Source organism: Pezoporus occidentalis, unplaced genomic scaffold (genome assembly GCF_034315485.1).
Source record: "Pezoporus occidentalis ecotype Australia unplaced genomic scaffold, CSIRO_AGI_Poc_V1 ctg29, whole genome shotgun sequence".
NCBI lineage: Eukaryota > Metazoa > Chordata > Aves > Psittaciformes > Psittacidae > Pezoporus > Pezoporus occidentalis.
In genome coordinates, this window is record NW_026914829.1 from 5,116,892 (window position 1) to 5,140,966 (window position 24,075).

The 24,075-nt window shown below is 35.4% G+C and overlaps 1 protein-coding gene across 2 annotated transcripts in view; it reads left to right on the forward strand.

Annotated features, from left to right (window-relative positions):
• The window catches only part of CSMD1 (CUB and Sushi multiple domains 1), a 1,153,012-nt gene that overhangs the window by 931,689 nt on the left and 197,248 nt on the right, over positions 1 to 24,075 (forward strand). For both annotated transcript variants that reach the window (XM_062626215.1, XM_062626216.1), the window contains exons 24-26: positions 7,627 to 7,818; positions 12,503 to 12,629; positions 16,092 to 16,294. In XM_062626215.1, the coding sequence (XP_062482199.1) occupies positions 7,627 to 7,818; positions 12,503 to 12,629; positions 16,092 to 16,294 (522 nt within the window). The remainder of the gene's footprint in view (positions 1 to 7,626; positions 7,819 to 12,502; positions 12,630 to 16,091; positions 16,295 to 24,075) is intronic.

Below are 24,075 nucleotides of genomic sequence, written 5' to 3' on the forward strand. Positions count from 1 at the left end.
CTGGTAGGCTGTCTATTTAGAGTGCATACTATGGGCTGCCAGAGCCCACAGAAGTTGCAACACATGGTTTTTCTGAATTTATAAGAAGAAATTCCCTCTGTTGTTATTGTTGTTAATTTATTATTATTAATTATTATTATGTATTAACATTATTATTATTTTAGAGTTTGGTGGCTATGGTGTTCCTTTACTTGGTGGTTACAGTGTTCTGGGGTCATATCTGAGGCCAGGGTTCCAGGATAATTAAAAATTAATCTATGCAGCATCAGAACAGCCAGTGGTGCAAGTCTGATCTGAATCTGGCACGAACCCATGATTGAATTCCTGTAAAATTAACAGGAGCGTACAGAGGGAAACTTACGAACATTTTGTGATTTATGCCAATTTTATATATGGCTTGGCATAAAGTTAGAATGGCATCGACAAACAATAATTAATCCAACATAAAATTTGTAAATAAAGTTAACCTGTCAAAACTTGTTGGACAAATTTGCACCATGGGACTGCAGTATTAAGGGCTGCGATGTTACTTCTATTTTACTGTCACTTCAATTATTTCCTCTCTTTTAAAACTGTTTTCTTCTGTCTCCATGGGTGAAGTTTTAATTGCCATGGTATACTTTGTGGAAAGCATGAAGAAAGTTTACTAAACCAGAAAGAAAAGAAAAGAAAAGAAAAGGAAGGAATAAAGCCCTGCAGCCCAATTTCCTGAGTCTTCATTGGGGACCTAAATTCTGGTCCCTAATAACAGCGTGCTTACATGTTCTACTAAGACAGATGTAATGTTAACATGACTCAGTATTCCTCTGTGTAGAAAGTAAAATTCGAATGAGTACTATAGCTTGCTTTGTTGCTTTTGTCCACTTTCTAGACCAGGAATTCATAACATTTTTATTCTCATACTCTTTATAGAAGTCTTAGTGTTGGACTCAAGCTTAGAGGTTCCAAATACGAAGGTTAGAATAGGACCAAATACCTGATGTTTGGTAAGGCATACCTTTTAGATGGTTGCTTTTTTTGTGTGTCTGGCTTTAGGAGAATGATTATTTCAAAATACCTTTTGAGTACTTCCAGAAATAGGAGTTAGAAATTACTCATTTTACATTACTTATTTTTCATATAGCCACTGTATGTTTAAATTGAGTGTAAATACGTATAAATATATATGTAGTAATAATAGTAAACTGTAATCTTTGTTTCAAAATAGGTGAAGAGAACGTTTCCAGATATCTCACAGATTCTGTTAGAAGTACACTGTACCATATAAATCCATGAGAATTTCCCTCAGGGAGACAAAATGATCACTTGCTTCTTCTACCTTCATATTGAAGACAGGTTTTAGAGGGTACAAACTTGAAGCTGAACTGAAAGGTGTGATCCACACAAGTAGTTGGCATACTCCACGTCTAATGGACACAAAAGCTACTTTAGTTGCAGATAGTGTGGACATCATGTCCTCATCATCGTTTGTCTGCCCAGATTTGCTTCTGCGGTACTGCAGTACCTAGTAATGTAGAGAGAACCACAGTACCTATTGTAATCAAATTGAGTTGAAAAAATTTGTAATGAATAGTCTACATACATTATAGATGTCAGTAATTTTTACTGTGACAACTGGTATTTCTACATTCCTGATTATTTCTATCAAATATGAGAGAACAAATCATGTTGGATAAATAATCTCAGAAGGTGACAGCCAATTACTGGGATGTATTCTGGCTGTTTTGGTTTTATTTTAACTGGCTTTTATCCATTCATTGTTCTGATAATCCTATATTGAAACTCAGGAATAAGATAATTGACAGCAATTTGCCAGTACACTAATCTTTCTCAGCAGTGAGAATATTGGCAGAGTTTCTCTGACTGCTGGTTCATTTCAATGTCAAGTACACTGACTACTGTGATTTTGTGGAGTTCATGACCTTTTTCCCTGCTGTGAAAGTTCACAGCTTCTGCTTTAACACTGAATTTTTGTTGCAACATTTCAAAAAGGAGATTTCACAACATGGTCTTTTAAGACAAATTACAACACATGCACATGAGCATCAGGGAAAAAGGGAATGGAAAGTTGTATTTGTATTTTTTGTGTATGATATGAAGGGGAAAAAGTTGGATAAGAAGAGCTGGGAAGGCAGCTGGCCTGCAAAGACTCAGGGCAAGATCCTGCTATATTTGTACACAATTAGCAGCAGCTACTTGCATGTGAAATACCCGAATTTTTAATATCCCTACTGGCAAACAGAGCTAGTCTTGCTGGTGGAAAAGAGTCGTGAATACGTGGCCACAAATTATGCAGTGTCATTCTTACATTTTTTGTAAAGTATTCAAAGTGGCTTTTTAAAAATTTTGCATAAAAGCCAACAAATAGTTTCTTGGATATCCTTGCAGAGAATATTCTAATTTTTTCAGATAAAAAAATCAATAATACTCTTTGTTTTGTCATACTGAATGTTCGTACCTGTTTTTTTTTTTTTTTCTAGGCATAATATTGTGCAAGCAAACCTAAAAATTGTGACTAACACTGGACTTTTCCTGAATTAGCAAAAGTTAGAAAAAATCAAAATCGATATTAATTTTCCAATGTGTGTCTAAGTAGTCTAAATAAAACAGCAAATACTGAAGTTTTTAAAATCTCGAGGATATTTAAATTTGGGGTTTATATTTTTGCTTCCTGTTAAATATTTTCTTTTTTTTTCCTATATTGTGTTTGAAATAGGAAATTGAATTCTTATACCCAAGACAATGAGTGGTTATATTCTCTACAATCAGCTTATCTAACACTTTACGCCAAATAAATATTTGATTAGAGTTTAAAATATACTGACAGAAAATTTTAACTCAGCTACTGATAACAATGCTCCCACAGAGCCTCAAAAATAAGATTTAAAGAAGCAGTATATTTCTGTAAGGGACTTTATTTCCTCTGACACTTGCACAGGCTGAGAAATTCCTGTATGTGCTGCTGCACATTCTCATTACCAGAGTTGTTTTCTTTTACTCATAATTTGCAGAGGTATTTTGTTGTTTACAGGTACAGAATTACAGTTCAGCAAGTATTTGTAGAGTATGAGACTTTCAAAAGCAGGCAGTTCACCTTGAGACAGTGCTGTTGACAGGTGAAAAAGTCTTTCCACATTTGGGGAATGAGATTTAGAGAAACTTCATCCACATTTGTAATATTTGTTAAAAAAAACTAAACAGGCAAAATCATTAAATTTCATATGATTGATGTAGACCATTCTGAGGTAGAGGAGAAGAACCAATACATAATTAACTAATTTATTATCTTGTTATTGATATATTAACTGAATTTTATGTTTTTTACATAACTTCCAGTCAAACATTATTTGTTAATTGATTGATTTCTTATTAGTATATTGTTTCTTTATGAGCATGCACCTACACAAAATTTTGTAATAAAAATCAGTATATTTTATGGTTGCTATGATATAGACGTGCATATATTTAGCAATATATGTAATTTGAAAACCATGTTAGTCAAAATAATGCCAAATATTAATAAATCATTTTACAGGTTGGTTATTTTGGACTTACACAAAACCCAACAATTTTTATGGTTTTTATATTTATATTTTTTGGTTGGGTTTTTGGTTTTTTTTTTCCTAAATGCTGGATCTCAATCTACATTTTTAATAAATTTCTGTCTTCAGAAAATTTGGGTTCAAAATGAAGCCTTTTTGTAAGAGCCTAAGTAAGTTATTTTCTTAATAAGTAATATCAAGGTTTATTTATTATTTTCTTTTTAGCAGATTATATTTATTTCAATTATAGTATTCTAACGTAGTAGTAAAGTGAATTTCAGCCTGTGATCTGTGGGGCCTCATGGATTTCTGTCATAGTCTCCAAATGCAAACATGAAAAACAAGTTTATATTCAACAAGATAGACTTTTATAGCAGTTTAGCTCACTTTGGAGAATTCGTAGCAGTCTTCAGCAGAAAGGAGGTGGAAAACCTCTATGTCAGTGGATACTCAAAGGTATACGTGGCTTACAGTAATGATGTGAACCATTAATATGCTAAAGGAAAAAACAAAAGTCTTTTGTGCTACTCAGTGCTATTTCAAAGCAAGAACAGAGAAGGTGTGGACAGGCTATAGCAGGCTTCTTCTGTCAAACTTCTAATGCTTGTGGTAGGATCTCTTTAACTCTTGATGTCAGTGAGGTTTCTTTAGTAGGGATTATTATTACAGATCAAGAGAAAATGGAATAGGGTATCTGACATGTATACTGTGTAAACAGATTGTAACATACTAGAGGTGGTTTTGCGCCATTCAGGAAGCCCTTATTCTAATGGATGAGATCTAGTGCCTTTCATAGACACATTATCCTACAGAAGAAGCAGTACAAAAAGGAGAAAAGAAATGAATCTCGGACATTGATTGCATCATATATACTTATACACTTCTGCAAAACTGAATGCTAAGTGGAATACATGAAGCAAGTCAGAAGAATAATTTTATCTCAGTCTTGTAATCTTCTGTAGTGAAGATGGCTATATAGCAGACTAGAAGGGCTTGTTTGTCCAAAATTTGTTTCATTTCACCCAAATTTGTAGGTCTTATAACAGATACTACTGCTCCCTGGCAACCTTTTCTTATGTGGTGATAGGTAGTAGAGAATCAATTTTTTGTGGTAGCTTTCTGACTATATATCACTATTATGGAAAGTTTATCTTACCATAAACAGATTTGTCTGTCATTCACATGCTGCTGCCAGTGATAACCAAATGTTGCACCTGCTAATGGATGGGAAAGTATCCAAAAGCAGGTGGCAGAGAAATAGTGTTAGGCTGGCTCATGCCATCAAATCAGCATTAAAATATCACATTATCTATCAAAGAACTTACATTTTTCAGGTTTAAAATAAATGTCTCTTTATGTTTAATAGGAGATTAAAATAATGACATATAGCTTGTGGAGCTCAGCTCATCTGAATGACCTGATCATCTTGGTTCTTTTTGCAGTGAATGAAGAGAAATAGACATTTTTTTTTTAATTCCACAGTTCATCCAGTCTATTTTACGTATCTACTTTAGGTTGAGATTAATCATACCCCATAAGTTACTGTTAACTCTAAAAGACAACTGGTTTCATATAATTGATCCTGAGAGCTAGTTAAAATGAATGCTACCCCTTTTTTTCTGGAAACTGAGTGTGTTTGCTTGTTTCTTTTTTGGGTCAACGAAGGCAAGTTGCAGGGTTGTGCAAATATTCACATGGAAGCAATCTTTTACAAAAGAACAATGATAAATCCCTATAATAGATTTGTACTGTGTGTGATTATAGATACTTCTGACACATAGGTTACACAGTAGACTAAATGTCAGGGCATGAGTGTGAGCATGGGAAGGTGGCTGTCTAGATTGCTGAAACGTCAGGGTAAATGCTAGCATGCTCCTAGCTTTGGTTGTATAGCAGTCTCCCAAACAATCTCAGGTGTAACATAGTATACAGCATGAGCTAAATTCCCTTGAAGTGGCTTGTAGAGAGCCATGCTCTTTTGAAGGGTAATTGAAGTGCATGGCTGTAGTGAGAGCATTCTCATAGGTCTTGGGGCTTGATCTTTTTTAAGATACTAGCACAGATAGAGATGCAGTGTCGATGTGATGGAATAGCAGTCTTTTTTTTTTTATTGTGTGTGTAGGGGGGAGACACATTCCTTTTCACTAAGTCCAGATACTTCATATTGTGATGTCTGATTCTCCCCTAATTAGTGAAGGACCTCATAGAGTCGTAGAACGGTTTGGGTTGGAAGGGACCTTAAAGGTTATCTAGTTCCAACCCCCTTGCCATAGGCAGGGACACCATCCACTAGACCAGGCTGCTCAAAGCCCCATCCAGCCTTCCAGCCTGGCCTTGAGCACTTGCAGGAATCAGACATCCACAACTTCTCTGGGCAACCTCATGTAGCGAATGAGCTGAAAATAGCAAACTGAAGGGAAGACCAGCCACCTGATTCAGAACTACTTAATGAAGCTGTTCAGTAAAATAAGGACAGCAAAATGGAATCCGTTTGTAGTCAGAATTACTTTCTTGGGGTGGGAACATGACAGCAATAAAGGAAGAATCCACAAAGAATAATCTGGACTTGAGAAAGGTGAATTTGGAACCACTCTTTTTCTTGATCCAAGAGCTGGACCTCAAGCCAAAAGGAGTGCATATTTACATTTTGGCCATGTTATATGGAAAAACGCAGAGAGGAAAGGGTAAAATGTGGAAGGAGTTTTAACTGCTCAGACTAGGACTGCTCTTTCCAAGGAGCAGAGGGGGTGCTGTTTACCCCATTCAGCATGTTAATAGGCTAAAAAGGGCAATCACAGTATCACAGTATCACAGTGTGCTGGAGATTGGAAGGGACCTCAAAAGATCATCTAGTCCAATCCCCCTGCCAGAGCAGGAACACCTAGATAACGTTACACAGGAATGTGTCCAGGCGGGCTTTGAATGTCTCCAGGGAAGGAGACTCCACAACCTCCCTGGGCAGCCTGTTCCAGTGTTCCGTCACCCTCACTGAGAAGAAGTTCCTTCTCAAGTTTAAGTGGAACCTCTTGTGTTCCAGTTTGCACCCATTACCCCTTGTCCTATCATTGTTTGCCACTGAGTAGAGCCTGGCTCCATCCTCGTGACACTCCCCCTTTATATATTTATAGACACTTATAAGGTCACCCCTCAGTCTCCTCTTCTCTAAACTATAAAGACCCAGCTCCCTCAGTCTTTCCTCATAAGGGAGATGCTCCACTCCCTTAATCATCTTGGTTGCCCTGCGCTGGACTCTCTCCAGCAGCTCCCTGTCCTTCTTGAACTGAGGGGCCCAGAACTGGACACAATATTCCAGATGGGGTCTCACCAGGGCAGAGTAGAGGGGAAGGAGGACCTCTCTCGACCTACTAACCACCGCCCTTCTAATACATCCCAGGATGCCATTGGCCTTCTTAGCCACAAGGGCACAGTGTTGGCTCATGGTCATCCTGTCGTCCACTAGGACCCCCAGGTCCCTCTCCCCTACACTGCTCTCTAGCAGGTCGTTCCCCAACCTATACTGGAACCTGGGGTTGTTCCTGCCCAGATGCAGGACTCTACACTTTCCCTTGTTATATTTCATCCCGTTATTCCCTGCCCAACTCTCCAGCCTGTCCAGGTCTCGCTGGATGGCAGCACAGCCTTCTGGCGTGTCAGCCACTCCTCCCAGCTTAGTGTCATCAGCAAACTTGGAGTTTGCACATGGAGATTAGATGAGGAAGTGAAGCTCGCACTTAGTGGCAAATACAGGGTCAGGAGTTCCTTTCTCTGAATAAAAAAGAATGGAAGACTAGAAGTTTTACAAATTAATAAATTGCTCCCTAATATCTTTTAGAATAGTGTAGATAATATGCTTTCTTCAATAAACTAGTGCCATGATCAAGTATCTAATGAATAGTTTGCAGTTGGTGTTTCCATTTCTGATTTACCCAAATTATATGTAATTTATCTGTGGTCACTGTGGATACATCTGATCTAAATGAATCATGGGAATATAATTTTCATCAAGATCAGATTCATTGGCGTTTTGTTTTATTTGACATTTTATGTATCTGTGCCTTTTTTTTCTTCTTATCTCTGTTTGCAGGTTTTGACCTAGTGAAGTGTGAAGATCCTGGCATACCAAATTATGGCTACAAGATCCGAGATGAAGGACATTTTATAGACACTGTCATTTTATACAGCTGTAATCCTGGCTATACAATGCATGGTAGTAGCATTATGACCTGCTTAAGTGGAGATCGAAGAGTTTGGGACAAACCTTTGCCTACTTGCATAGGTAATATGGGTTGTGGCAATGAAAGATTTTGGTCTGATGTTTCAAGAAAGAAAAAACAACAAATACTCTGTCTTTCTATACTTCATGCTATGATAATGGTGTAAATATTTTTCAAGTAAATATTTAATGTGAACATCCAAGTATAACTTCTGTGAAACAGATGGCTGGCCATTAATGGCTACAAAATGCAAGAAAACACATCTTTCCACAGGGCAGCTTTGATGCACGACTACTGCTTTGGTTCTGATGATATTCTGGATCGAGTCTGATATGCTATTACAGGCAGTGGTATTCTCAAACAGTTCACAAGCTAAGCAAACACCATGATAAAGCAACTTAAGATTTTTTTATTATGTTTTTTACCTTACCGGTTTTCATCAGAAATCACTGATTTCTAATTTTCATCCCACACCAGTGGATTGTTTAATCTCTGTGCCCTTGAGCCGCTGTGGGCATGATAGGATACCCCATCTGTCAGTCTTGAGGTACACCTTTTCTCTAAATATCACAGGTCTTCAAGTATGGAGAGCTGTTTCATTCCCAACCAACATAAATGTTACATAGAGAAGAACTAGGTGAGGAGTGTAAAATAACTGCACATCAGTATAGGTATTGCCTATTGTACCTTTGCAAGGCAGTTTCTCTCCTCCAGTGTTTCTTTCCAGTCCAGCAATTAGCAGTGATGTTTTGTCACTTTCCAAGTTCAAGTTTCAGATGAAGTTCTCATGAGGCCTTGGGAAAGTCTTTCTATGCATCTTCTGATGCTTAGTGTTTGCCTCTGCTGCCTGCCGTGGGCAGGCCACCAACTGCTTTCAGAACTTACCTGCAGAATCCCTGCTTGTTGCCTCTCTCCCATATTGGGTGTTACATTCTCCATTCCAACAGCAGCTTCCTGCTGAACACATTCACAGATTTAAAAAGGAGCAACTTCCCTTCCTTTCAAAAGTTCAGCTTACCCAGAGGGTAAATGCCAGCAAAACATCAGTGAAAAGCATTTCTGCTGTCTTAGTAGAACTCATGATTCCAGAATTATATCTCTACGTTTTCTCTTACATATTTTACAGGTCAAAACAATTATTTCCTGTTTTGATTTAAGGACTTCTGTAGGCTCTTTAAACATTCAAGTCCTCAAGCTCTTTGGTTAATTGGCTAGCTTCCTTTTCCTCTAAGTTTGCCCTTTTATAGAGAAAAGCTACAATTAGTCTTACCTATGCCTGTCTCCGCATTTAATTTAAATGAAGTCATTGCTGTAAGGTTATTTCCTGTAATTATTTCTTGTGCCTGTGTTCACTACAACATAAGTATTTGAATCACTTCTAAAATACTTGTTGGTTTAAAGTCTGTTAGGTGAATAAATCCAGCCATCTACCTATTTCCTTAGTATGATGATTTCTCATCTAATCTTCTAAGCTGTATGTGGGATGCTCAAATCTCAACCATACTGTATTTAAAAAGAAATAAAAAATAATGTATATTCCAGTCTGTCCTGGATGAAGATAGGGAATGCAGTATTAAGTGAATCTAAAGAAAAATCCTATGTTTGCTCCTGAAGAACATCTTTTGTAACACTTCTCCAACATATTTCTGACCAGTATGTATGTTTTTAAATGCTGACTTTATTTAGTTTACTGGATCACTACTATGTAATGCTCCTTCTGCACCCATATCTCTACCTGTATTTCCAGTTTGCTTGACAGCAGTTTACTTTCAAGTGTCTATCTTCCACTTTTGATTGCTACTCTATTAATTATTATTATTGTTATTGTTGTTCTTACTGTCATCAGCATTAGTATTGTTATTAGATTTTGTACCTTGCCTTACTAGATTTGGTTTCTGTATTTTCTTGCCAAGCTTCTGGTATCACTTGTACCATCTTGAGGATCCCACTTCACCTCTAAGTAAAATCATGTCCTGATATAAATAGAATAGTCAATTTTCTTTTGGTATCCAGAGACAGGCTTCATTCTTGCCTTCTGTCTGTTCAGCCACAAATCTATCTTTCTGTATATCTTCATCTCTTTGCACACCTTTTTATTTGCTGTCCTTTCTTTATCTTTAAAATCAAATTTGGGAATTGTATCAGTTTTGTATAAGCTTCCTCTTCCCCTTTCTCAACTTAAAACTCTTATGAAATACTAACCTATTTCCCTAAGAAGTCGAATATTCACTGTTCTCTCTGAAAATTTTCTAAAGGGGAATCTTTCTAAACAGCCTTTCACAAACAGACTGTTAAATTAATTAAATTATGTTTTTTTCTACTGTTCTGTGCACAGGAAAACTTGTCATTAAGAACTCTAAAAACTCAGCTAAGCATCTGGAGATCATTTCATGTTTTGTTTTTTTTTCCTGCTTCCAATGTTATTTATATAATCTTTTCTTTCTTCAGTTATGCTGTCACATTTTATCTCTTCCTACTTTTATTTGACAGGCTTTCTCTTCTTACTTTTTCTTAAGTTGTCATGAACTTCCAAACATGACTTACTTTTTCAGTCATATTTTCTTAATACCCTCCTATTTGTGGAGACCTATTCTTTTTTGCTCGTGTTCTAGATTACCATTTGATATTTGATGTTCTCTTCAGTGACATTTAAATTCATCATTGTCTTTACAATCATTTCAGTCTCATTCACAAAAAACTTTCAAGTCCATAAATAAACATATTGCACATATTCTACACCTAGTAATTTTCAGCCATACACTGGTATATTGATCAACATTAATCTTAATTTTTCTATGTTCCTTAATGAACATGTTTTATATCCCTTAATGTTCCTTAAGCCTTAATGAAGAAAGCCATTGAATTATTTTAATTCCTTCTCTAGAAGATTATAGAACATTTTTTAATATGATCAAACTTTATCACTTTATCACTCACTTTATTAGTAGTAATATAGTGATTCTTTATATAGTATATTCTTTGAGGTGACTATTTTACAGTGCATATTGAAAAATATTTATGCATATTGAAAAAAATCAGATTTTTTTATTATAATCACTTTGGAAAGTTTACTTTTGATCCACTCCTAATATGGATATTATTTTTTTTTTTAACATATATGAGCTATATAATGCATCATCCCAAATTTTAATCATGTGTTCTCTTTCTGAATGTCTTCTGTCAATTAGTTTCAGTTTAAATAATTTTGGCTTAACTAGGTTTCTTGAGTTATTTGGTAAATACAGGAACGTATCAGTCATTTCTTCATCTGTAGTTAGCTATCACAGTGACTGTTGCATTCTGAACTTACTTGTATAATAAAAATTAACTGAAATATTTGGCAAAGGTAATATTTGAAGAAATTATGCGCTAAAGTAGATTTCTGCTGTTGATCTGTAAATAATACGTAGTGTTTTGATTGATCAAAACAGCACTATTGTAAATCAGTCACTTTGTTTCCTCTTCAGATATTATCCTTCCTGGTAACAGTTTAGTTGTTAGTAGTAAGTTGGTGCCATGTATAAGGGTTATTATTTGTCAAGAGTGTTGCTGATAGATTGTTTGGTCAAAATGCCATGGTTCTTTCTTCATCTATGTTGTACATTATGGTTGCTGTACAGCTGTGCTTGAAGAGTTCCCCATGGTAGCATTTTTTAATACTGCTGCTTGTAAGGCAACACCGTAAATGAAGTAGGAATTCAGGTACATCACTTAACTGAAAAGTTATTGATTATAGAATCATAGAGTGGTTTGGTTCAGAAGTGACCTTAAAGGTCACCTAGTTCCAATCTGCCTGCCTTGGGCAGGGACACCTTACACTAGACCAGGTTACTCAAAGCCCCATCCAGTCTGGCCTTGAACACTTCGAGGGATGGGGCAGCCACAGCTTCTGGGCAACCTGTTCCACCCTCACAGTAAAGAATTTCTTCCTAATACCCAATCTAAATCTACCTTCTGATCCTTTTTTGCTCAGTGGCACCTGACTGTAACACAGTTCCAGTTTCATCAGGGTGCATTTTTATACTGGCCAGACAACAGCATGATGCTTTTAGCAAGCAACGTCAGAATCATATGATTCTAGATGCTAAGCACTGCAGCTGATCTCTCCACAAAGTTACGATAGCATTGATAATAAATGTGTTTTAAACAACACACTGCATACTTTCAAATCATGGATTTCTGATCTACTCTTTCTGTAGGCATATGGTATTTAAATTTTTAAATAATAAAGGGCATGACTATGCATTTTCAAACATCTTTTTGATATAATTAAATTTGAAATTATATAGAAGAAACCTGAAAGCATTAAATTTAAGGCATTTTGACAGCAGAGCAACATATAAAGCGATTCTAATCCAACAGTGTATGTTCTGAATTTGAGCATTTATTGTATTGCTTAGAAGAGTCATACATCTTGGTTGGGATATTTCTGAAATGTTTCTGCTTTCTAGCTGATGCTAAAATTGTGCTTTTGTAGTTTCAGTTTATATCAAGCTATTCTTGTTGGTATAATAACATAATCACAGAAGTATGGTTGATTGCTTTATAACAAGGTAGGAATGAGAACATATGTGCATTTTTAACTCAGGTAGCTGTCTTGGTTTGTGTGTATGTGTATTACTTCAGAGAAATCAGGTCATTCTGTTACCTTTTTAGAAGACAGAGAGATTTGGAATGGGCAGAAAATGCAAGTGAAAAATATTATGATCTTGTTAAAAATACATTTAATCCTTACTTATTTTGTAGCTGAGTGTGGTGGTCGAATTCATGCTGCTACATCGGGCCGCATTTTGTCCCCTGGTTACCCAGCACCATATGACAACAATCTTCATTGCACTTGGATTATTGAAGCAGATCCAGGAAAGACAATAAGGTACATGCTTGATTTCAATATTTATTGTTGACTTCAGTATATTATAAATTATAGCCTGTCCTTTGTATTCGCATGCTCTTCTACACAAGCTGCTGGTTTTCAGTGAGGGAGGCAAGGAACCCTTCTATCAGGTGGCCAGGGTTTGCCTATTCAGGTGTAAAGTCCCAGGTTTTGGGACATGATAACTGCCCTAGGAACCTGCCCAAATCCTTCCATGCACCCTGCCATCCAGACACCAGCTGCCTCAGGGCACATTTCAATATCGCCTCACACAAAAGTTGTCTTCTCTTACACCAGGACAAGACCAGATTCCACAAACCCCATAATATGCTAATAGTGTTAAGCAGTAGTGTTAACACACATAAGGTTGAACAAGGACTTCGGGAACCTGCATAATAGAAGCATCCATATCAGCCATGGATAGGAAGAAAGATGTATTCCCTCATCCTTTCCACAAAATAGCTTCCCCATCACAGTGAGGCCATCAGTGCCAGGGCAAAGCACATAGAAATTTTATATGTTAAAGTGTTCTCAAGATCAGCAAAAGAGATAAGCAGTGCAGACAGCAAACTCCATGACCCACACAGGAGCTTGCCACTTAGTAACTGTTATATCTATAGTATGCCTAATACAAAACTGCTGTCTTGAGCAATACCCACATTGCATGCTAAAAAGTATGCTGGTGGGTTGACACCGGTTGGACACCAGGCACCCACAAAGCTGCTCTGTCACTGCCCTTCTCAGCAGGACATGAGGGGAGAAAATTAGATGGGAAAAAAGACCATCTGTGGGTCAAGATAAGGGTAGTTTAATAAAGCAAAAGCAAATGTGGCGCGCAGAAGCAAAGGAAAACAAAAGATTTATTCTCTATTTCCAGGCAATGTCCAACCTGGAAAGAAGGGCTTCAGTATGCTTAGTGGTTTCTCCAAAAGACAAATGTAATAATGAATACCACCCCCCACCCACGTGCCCCCAGTTTTCTTTTTGCTTTTATTGCTCAGCAGATGTCATATGGTGTGGAATACCTTTTGGTTAGTTTGGGTCAGCTATTCTGGCTGTATTCGCTTCCAAGATCTTGCCAATCCCCAGCCTACTGGTGAGGGGGAATGTTGTGCCTTGAAGTTGTGCAAGCACCACTCAGCTGTAGCCAGAACACTGGTGTGTTGTCAGCATCTTTCCCTCTACCAATACAAATCACAGCACTATGAAGACTTATATGGGGAAAATAGACACCATCTCATCCAGAACTATTACAGCTGTCAACTGTGGTTTCAGAATTCTTCCCTAGAGTCACTGTAATGCCCTTCTTTTATATCTTAGTGTCACATTCAATGTGATAATTAGTTTTAAATCAAATATAATTGTTTAACACTATTTCTTAAATGCATTACCTCAAGCAACCATAAAGTTCCTGACTCTCTGCCAAGAGTGCTCAGACATCAGGCATCTTGGACCTTGTTGGGTGTCTATTAGGAGCTGTCTTTTTGTCATGAATGCTTTGATCTGATGAGGATTTGACAAGCAGCAGCAACAGTAGCGAAGATTAGGTGATATAAAGCTTTATATTCAACACTGAAGGGTTTTCACTTTCCATTCCTGCTCTCTTCCGTCATATCATTAATGTATTTGACATTTTGAATTATGTAAGTATGAGACTTTTTCCTAATAATTATTTGAATAATGAGACCAGTAACATCTAAGACATTGAGAATAATCAGATTTGAGAAAGAATAAGAGATGTTAATAGGAGGTGTGGACAGGACTCAAGAATGCTTAAGAGGTAAAGACTGGAAGATTTCTCCACACAGGGTAGGCAGCATAAGGGAAGAAATTAGAATACAGAAAACGAGGGACACAAAACTGGTGATTAATGCATGAAATAAAGGTACATGTCAAGGACTGAATGATGGAATCTAGAGCTTTTATTTCTAAAATGATTTATGGAAAGATGATGGAAGGATTCCAGAACTCAGGCAGAAGGGAATTAGTAATACAAGAAGACCTTTTAAAATAGTTTTTCCTCATCAGTTTGGCATAGTGACAAGAAAGACTATCATACTTTGCTGTTGATGTGTAGCTAAATCACTCAAGTGGAAGGAATACCAATATTTAAAGACTCTTTCAGCTCAGTTTTCTGTAGTAGCGTAAAGATTCAAAAACTTTGAAATGGCAAATTCTATTCAATATTCAAGATGGTTGAATCCTAAGAGGAAGTTGCTGTGAAAGTAAAAATGTAACAGAAGCATTTAACTTCTAATCAAGAGAGATAATCTTAATTTCTGACATTTTAAAATAATCTGTTCATACTAATATGCCTGATGTTATGCAACAGAGATTAGTTTTCTATTCCTATAAAGGAGTACAGGATAGAAGAACAGGATGTAATAGGTATTTCCATCTACTGGATAGAAGTATATGATTTCCAGTAAAAATGTTACTTAACAATAGTATTGATTTATTTATTTTGAGTAAATATTAAGGTGTTTTATTATTAATTTATTGGGACAATAGTTTTAACTGATTGCTTAAAGGAAAAGTATTACTTTTTAAAAATAAAATAGGCAAAACAATATAAGCAAATGGCTGGTTACTCACTGGGGGGGGGTGGGGGGGGGTGTTACTTTTTTTTTTTTTTTTTAGTAATCCCATTTCTAAACCAAATAATTAATTCACTCCATCATGGGTGAATTCAGTGTGTCATTTACATGTGGATGACAATCTTCAAATTAATGATTTCAACTTGATGACACATGTAATGAAGAAATATCTACACACAGCTGTTTGAAACAAAAATATAATTTTCATATTTACCTGTTAGATTTCTTCACTGTTAAAAATGTAAACAGTCAGAACTTGAAGTCGGTGTGCATATTTTAACTAATAACACAGCACTCTTGAACATCTTTCTAAATCTAATACTTCACCTTGAGATAAATACAGATTATTCTATTATAATTCTATATTTTATAAGTTTTTGGCATAAGGCAAAGATAGAATAATACATCTTCTGGTTTGTATAGGAAAGAAAATGCCATGCTGACAGAATTTCCTATGCTGTGTATGCTTCTGTCTGGTAGCGACTGCTTTTTTAAAATTGCAGTTCAAGTCAATCACTGGTTTTGGTACACTCATTTGAATATAGCCTCCTTCTCTCCAAATTATACAAACCCAGAGCTCTTATTTTTCTTACAGATATTTAAGGGATAAATTAATTTACAAAACAAGTATTGTGTCTGTCAAAGTGGTGTTTTCTGTAATTCAGGCATTTATAGAGCAGAATAGCATCTCTCTTCCACAATGAGCTCATACAACAGGAAAAATGAGTAAAACTGCAGAGCCACCAGCCCTTTTTCAGTCCTAAACAACATCCCAAAACTAAGTACAATATGGGAATGATTGCTTGGAGTTTTGTTAAATTTTGTTGAATGAGTAATGTACAGTGCTTTTAATTTCTCTTTGCAGTCTGCATTTTATAGTTTTTGACACTGAGGCCGCTCATGACATCTTGAAGGTGTGGGATGGGCCTATTGATAGCAGCATCCTTCTGAAAGAATGGAGCGGCTCAGCCCTTCCAGAAGATATTCACAGCACTTTCAACTCATTAACGTTACAATTTGACAGTGATTTTTTCATCAGCAAATCGGGCTTCTCCATTCAATTTTCAAGTATGTAAATTATTTTTCATCTCAAATATAGTATTGATATATATTATTAATACATGTTATGTATATTAACTTTTCCTCTTATAACTTAGTCTTAAAAAATAGATAATTTTAATCATATATTTATGCAAATAGCTACAACTAGGGAGAAGTTTTGTACTTTCAAGTTTAAGTTTTCTTATTTCTTATTTTCCACAGCAGCCATATTCCTAGTATTATCTAATTAGCATTATTTAACAAGTCGAAATGGATTTGTACATACATAAATTTTCTTCTACACTGGTAGTTTTTAATGTTCCTACCAGTGCTACCTAACAATATATTCTTTTGTGTTTATACATTGTATTGCTTGTTTTTTTTTTTTCCTCACAAGATTGGTTACATCATGCATCATTTTTATGACCTTAACAACTGTTTGTGTACATGATTAAACTGAAAAATACATTTTAACATACTGAAATAGATTTTAAAATTTGGTATTAAATGGATCTAATTCATCTTCAGTTCTAAAGTGAAAGAATATTATCAATATTGTAGAAGTGATCAATACCATAAAATTAACTATGTGGAGTTTTTCTACGACATGATGAATGGTAAGACAGAGGATAGGGCCCAAAGGAGACTATCGTTGTATTTTCTTAGTTGTTGAATCCTTACATATCTATATTTCTGCTCAGCAGCATAGGAAAACTATGAATTAATAAAGCATGTAAGAGTAGGGGTATTGTTTAAAACTTCTGTAGGTGCTGTCATTCAGATGCAAAGGGCACAGATAAGTTTTCTCTCATTATTATTTCATAAGGAAATACACTTTGGGCATTTCCTGGTCTCTAAATAATGTCTTTTACATTTATCCATTTAATTAATTTTGCTTGATTTTTCTTAATGCTGTACCCCCCAAACCAGAGGCTCTTCTATCAGCCCTAAGATACCTAGATAAAAGAATGCAAAAATTAGTCAAAGACAGAACAAAATCAATATTTCTAAAATTTCTGACCAGTATGCTGTTTTTCATGTTGTTGAAAGAAGATAAATTTTACATTTTTGGAAATAAAGGGGTTTTTTACTCTGTTAAGGTTAGTAAACACATTTTATGTTGTATTTTATGGAAATATTTATAAGTTTATGCAAGGATTTTGAAAGGAGGAAAGTATTTAAACAGATTTGTCATTACATTTTTTGACCTTCCATGATACTTGTGGTAAGTAGGAGATAATTTAATGCCTTAAGGGTGAAGAACTGATTTTGCCATCTGGTGGATGCATTCACTGATCATGCCAGCAGTTGCTAGCTAGTTTCATTCACCCTGCTTGACAAGTGGAATGTTTTATTAATTTTTAATTGTAAGGAGTAAAATATATGATTTAAGGAATATGTTAAAGTAAATTTTTAATTATTTAATCTAAAAATCAGAGCTTAGTTTATTTAGTCTCCTTGAGGTAATAGGGAGACCACTATGGCCTTGATCTGTAAAGGATTTAAACTAATCAACCTGCGGCTAAATGAAGATCTCTGCATACTTTAGTTTTCATTATGTGTTCAACATGTAGGCCAATTTATAGCAAAGCTGCACAGGGTATTGAAAATTCACTACTTTAGTAGTTTTTAATTCTTAAAGTTCTTTAAGTAATGAATTTAAGTTGCTTAAACTTTTTCTGGTTATTCCAGAAGATGTGGATACTTATTACAAATTCTGTGAAGATAACTGGTCAAGTTTTGTGTCTTTGTGTCACTTGAAGTATTTTCATGTGTTGCATTTATTAATGAGTGCATTTTATTTTAATATAAATTACAATCCAAGAAGTAAACTTCAGGTGCAGAATTACACAGGATTAGAAATCCTTCAATATTCTGGACCTCTTACACTTACATACAACTTCTGGTTTGGATTATGCAATTGGGATGTGTGTCAATGAACATCAACTTGTGGGATCATACAAAGGATATACATCTGAGAATATATGGTCAAATGAACAGTTTAAAGACAGCATTAAAGAGCAAACTTGCTCGAGAATTTGTTTCACTGTTCTGTGGATGGCCTGATTACTTTCTATGCTTTGCACTCTAAAATGTCTTTACTGCATCTGCCTAAAAAGGAGGCATTGTGAAAAGATAGTATGAAGTAGATCAGAAAATAACACCTATAAAGTACTTACTGTTGATTGTAAATGTAATTAAAGGAATTTTTGATGGAAAAATGTAAGTGGTTGAAGCTTAAAAAAAGAATGTTTAAACGCTATTAAAAGTGCCCTGTCTTGTCCACTCAACTCAGCAAGTAGACATGAGGACACAAACTGACAAGAGTGATTATGTTAATTGTAATCAGTCTACTGCTTTTCATTAAAACTTAATTACCATTTAATCGTGCATAAAAGGACAATAAATGGAGTTCATTGTACAAAACTGACCTTTACTGTGGGGGTTAAATACATTCAAGCTGTATATTACAAGGCAGGGATGTGAACCAACTCTTTCTGGTCATAATACAAAAAGTGAACACAAGAAGGGCATAGACAAATTTGCTAATTTGCCTCTTTGTTCCAAAAAAAACAAAGTTACTGGCAGCAAAAACTTCCTGTCTAAGTTAACTGTCAAGAAGAAACTTTGTAACCTAGCTTAGTTCTGTTTTACATGTCTAAGGTAAGTGGGGTATTAATTTCCATCTGAAATGGCTGTTTTCTTTTTTTCAGCTATAGGTCTAGATGTACTAACGTACAGTATATTTCAAACTTCTGGACATCTCAGGGCAGGTGAAATGAATCCTACTTGTCTTTTCACAGGTGTTAAGTTCCCTTTGAAATGCCATAAGGTATCCTAGCTAGTCTAAGTCTGCTACTCCAGGTTATACATCCGTAAGTCCTTGGTCATATCTTCCATGTCTATGCAGATACCTTGGATATTGTAAGACATCTTGAATGAGACTAGCCACGTATTTTGAAGCAGATCAGTCTTGCCGTGAATGTTAATCTTCAGCTACCCTAGACTTCTGAAAGTGCTTTGATTCCATGCTAGTCTATGGTCCATTGCTTTTATTGACCTAACTTTATTTTATTGAGAGCTTATTTATATCTAGCCATATAAATTGTTTTCTCGATATTTAACAAAACCAATGGAAGTAGCAAATGATAGGAACAGCATGGGCAGTTGATAGTCATATTATCATTCTTACAGCATCAGCCTTGTTTTAACAATACCTAAGAGTAATTCTACCCTTAAAGTCTAACCTTTTTTTCTGAACTAAATTCTCAGCTGTTGTAACTGGAGAACTGTACCCATTTTTTATTTTTTAACTAAATAATGCGTTCATAGTTTCTCAGCCGGCTTCATAGATTTTGCTCCTCCAGGCTATAAATACGTCAAAGGATTATTTGCACTCTTTTTATAATAGAAAAAAACATTTTTGGAAATGTCTGCCTTTTCCAGAGTCAGACCCTTCTGTGGTCATTTTCTATGCCTACATCTTGTTCTATGGCATTGTTCATTTCTCTTAGTCATAGTATTTGGTTAGAATACACTTTAATTAACAGTATGCCTGTGTCTGCTTTCATGTGAACAGAAAGGTAACATCGCAAATAGTAAAATGTTAATAAATAAACAGATTCTTTTCTCAATTTCTTTTTAATATGTCTTACTAGAAGAGCTGCACACATTCATTTTATTAAAAGCGAATATATGAAATAAAGGCCCTTGCATAGTTGGTTTAATCCAGTTCTGCTGTTGCTTTCTCGCTCTCCCAATATTTTTAAAATTTGCTTTTGAATTAAATGCAGATATAAGCAATGACAAGTAAAGATACCTGGCTATATCTTAACAACACAAATCATCAATTATGATAATAGAAATGAAAAACTTATAGGGAGCGGTTAATTAGAACAGTCATTTGGGAACTGTTGTCTGATGTGACACATCTATTGATATCTTTGTTTGACAAGAGCTTAAGCATCAGCAGTTCTGATAGTTACTGATAACACTGGGCTTAATTCCGTTTAAGCAATGATGCTTGCTTCTGCCCGGTTTTGTCATTCCATTTGATCATTTTTTTGTCTGCATTGATGCCTACAGTAACTGTCACCTGTCTAGATCTGTTGAGTAATGTTGTCTTGTAAATTGTTCTTTTATTGCTGAGATATCTTTTAATCACTTGCTTAATGGCTGGAGCTACTGCATTTAGGTAGTAGGAGCATTTCCATGACAGAATCTCAATTGCTAGGATTTGTCATGCAGTTATTCCAGTTTGATTCACAATTAAATTATCAAGAGAAGGAGGTTAGCAAAAAAATATATTTTAAATGAAATGTACACATGCATAATCACATGTTTTTGCTAACTAACTAAATTTTGAGTTCAAAGAAAATGAAATCCATCAGGACTTCCCTTGTTAAAATAAATAAAAGGACACAAGACACTGGAATTCATGATTCCATTTTAAAGTCTATAACCTAATCATTTCACAATTCAGTCTCTTCTTTTGCTTTCTGTGATGCTATAACTGTTGCATTGGATGTTCACAATAATTTCATGAAAATGTCTTAGCATTGCTGTCCATTGTCTAATTCATGGCCTGGGCAAGTCATCCTCAGCCTCATAGAGGGTAAGCTGTTCTTCATTTGGTTACAAGCACAAATGAAGCTTGTAGATTTTTTTGATGGCTATCTCTAAACTTAACAGCTTTTGTACTTCAGACTTAATGAAGGGGGTTGCATTTGCATTTGAGTTTCTTCTTTCTTTACATTCTTGGAAAATACATTTAAATACATGGTTGATGCTAATGTACTTTGATATGCCAAACTCCTTCTCAGACCTATTATGCAAAGATAATGCACTAAACAGGGGAAGCTTGTGCACTGTCTGCAATTTTCAAGCTTAGCTCCAGAAAAGTCTTTATTATTTTTATAACCACTAGAAAAAACTAGTGTTGCAACACAACACTATAGCAAATGGCATAGATGATTGTTCACCAAAGATACAGTGAAAATATATTTGATAAAGGTGATGTTGTGGCTGTGTTTGGGGTTTTTGGTGTTTTTGTTTTGTTTTGTTTTGTTTTGTTTTTTTTTTGTGAGCTACAATACATTACAGGCTAAACAAACAATTAAAAGAAATGTCTTTCAGGTGAAGTATAGATCAGGCACAAATCTAGCATATTCCTCACAAGGCTACTGGCACACAAAAATACGGGGTTTTGTATTCTCAGAAACAGCCTTATATTGATTTTCATTGAAGTTTTAAATCAATTTTGAAAATTTATTTCAAGAGCCAGATCCAAACTAAGTCTAATATGGGATTCTGGAAGATTATTAAATTTAAAACAGAGAGTCTTAACACAGTGGCTGCCAACTTACGGAGGTCTGGAACTCCCTAGCAATTTGCAGTTTTGCCAGATGCCCTTTCTTCTGGCACCTAAACCTGGTTTCATCTTTTTCATACACAGAAGCCTGTTCCTCTCTTAGCAGAGGAGACAGTAAAGATGGGAAATTTTTCAGAGTATTACTCTATAACACACTGAATCTCATGTAGCTTACGGCTTTGAACATAAGTGTAAGAGCTGAGAAGCAGCAATTTAATTTTTTTCCAGCTTAATGGAATTTAGATCCTCTCTCCTGGCCATGCCATTTTAGTCACCTAGTTTTTCTCAGTAATTTCTTGGAAGTCTGACTATGAAATTTGATTTGATTTAGCATCCATGAATCTAAAATGTAGTTACTAGTTTCCCTGCTTAGTAGAATGTATGTTGTGATTGTGTTCAGCTTCAAGTTTCTGGATTCATCAGGGGTTTTTTTGAAAATTGTATACGGCAGTGTTATATCAGAGCGCAAACGTGGCCTATCATAAGTGTGTAAGCTAGATATTAATTGCATGACTCTGTATTAGTCTAGGGGCTGAGAAGAAATGAGCCTGTTATAAAAGACCAGTGACAGAAGAACTGGTTATTTTTAATGTCTGGTTTACTTATGAAGGCATATAACCTCTATACCTTTTAGATACTTGCACAGTACCAAATGAAGCAGTAGTAGCTGTGTAATTTTCATGTAGTTACAGATCCTCTTGGGAATCTTGAGAGGTAAAACAACTTGGAAAGGAGACAATTTGAAAAATTGACTGTCTAAATGTTCACTTTGCTAGATGACACATCGGTTCTTAAATAGCTGGTGTTTTGTTTAATTAGGATCAGATGTATTTGGCATGATAAAAAGGTTGTTAGTTTCCAGTACATAACTTCTGAGTCTGCAAGAGTAAACACAAGGATATTTTGGTGCTTACTAAACGTCTGTGATTGTTTTTAAAATTTAGAACTTTATATCATAAGAAATGGAGATTAACCTTGAAATGAATATTGAAAGGCATCAGTCCTTCATAATTGGTGCATACTTGACACAGTCAAAACTGAAAAGATGTTATTTGCTAAGATATTATATTGCATGACCTTTTAAGGAGAAAATATAGATATTCAGAGATTTTATGGAAAAAAAGATACTGATTAATGGCAGGGATGGGTTTATGTTTATTTACTTGAAAGAATTACGATTCCTTAACAAATATGCACTCTAATGATCCATTCTTTAGAGCTGTTATTGTCTGTCAAATGATAAATTCTTCTCTGATGTCACGACCATGTTTTCCATCCCCTGTGGCCAAGTATACATTTAGTAAACTGCACTAATATGGGATGTCATGTAAATTGTTAGAGTGGGAAATGTTTACACAGTATTCATCAGTAATGACAGCACTACTTTAACTCTGGGACTGATGCTTATAAATTCTGGTGGAAAAACAGTCCACCACTTCTAAAAAACCTGCTATATCTTTAACTTCATTTAGATACAGGAATCATCCCAAGTTATGAGACACTATTTTGGAATGGAAACATGGTCAAAAAATTATGAATAATGAAATGTTAAAGAGCCTTTTAGTGTGTTAATTATCAGAACCCATAAATTGATATATATTGATCTTTTACAGTTTCTGTGATTTGTCTAAGTGACCACCTATTTGCTAGAACATACAGAAAACCATTTTACCAATATCAAATGTTTGTTTCTCATTTTGCTCATTCTTTTTTCAAACTGTCCCCTGAAAATTTGCAACACAGAAAAAAAAATAATTTCCAGTTGTACAAATGGATAATTGTTTCAGTTTTCCAAATGTTTAGTTATTCTTGCTGTTTCTTATAATGGTATACTCTTCTGGTGTGGATGGAAGGAGTAGATGCAGTTGTTGATATAGAAAAAGGGTTACCTGCACATTATGGGCACAGAGGTTGCATGGTGGTGATGGTGTCTACATAGTTTCATAAATCTGTCTTATGAAAGCCTTTGGGTTGTACTATTTGAAATGAACTAGCAAAAGCATTCTAATAAAATAGTAATGTTTCCTGGTATTGAAACAGAAAAAAAAGAAAAAAAAAAAAAGAAAAACCCAACCAAAATACACCCCACCCCAAAAAGGAGAGGCGGGAGGACAGTCTGTTGTCACTAACACATCATTTATAGGAGGTATGGAAGAGTCTGTGCCTTTCTGTTTAAAACAACAGAAAGTGATTATCAAGCATAAAGAAATATTACTTTATGTTCTTAGTCTTTTTTGGCCTGTAATTTATGACACTATCCTGAAACCCAAGAACCTGAAGTGCTGCATACTGCTCTGAATACATTCTTTCCTTGGTGTTTATTGCAACTCAGCATGTTGAATACCTAAAGCCAGTGTAAAAGACCTGGCATCTTCCACAAATCCGTACTGGATGTATATTTGTGTATCTACTTTATGAATGATTACTTGCTTTAAAT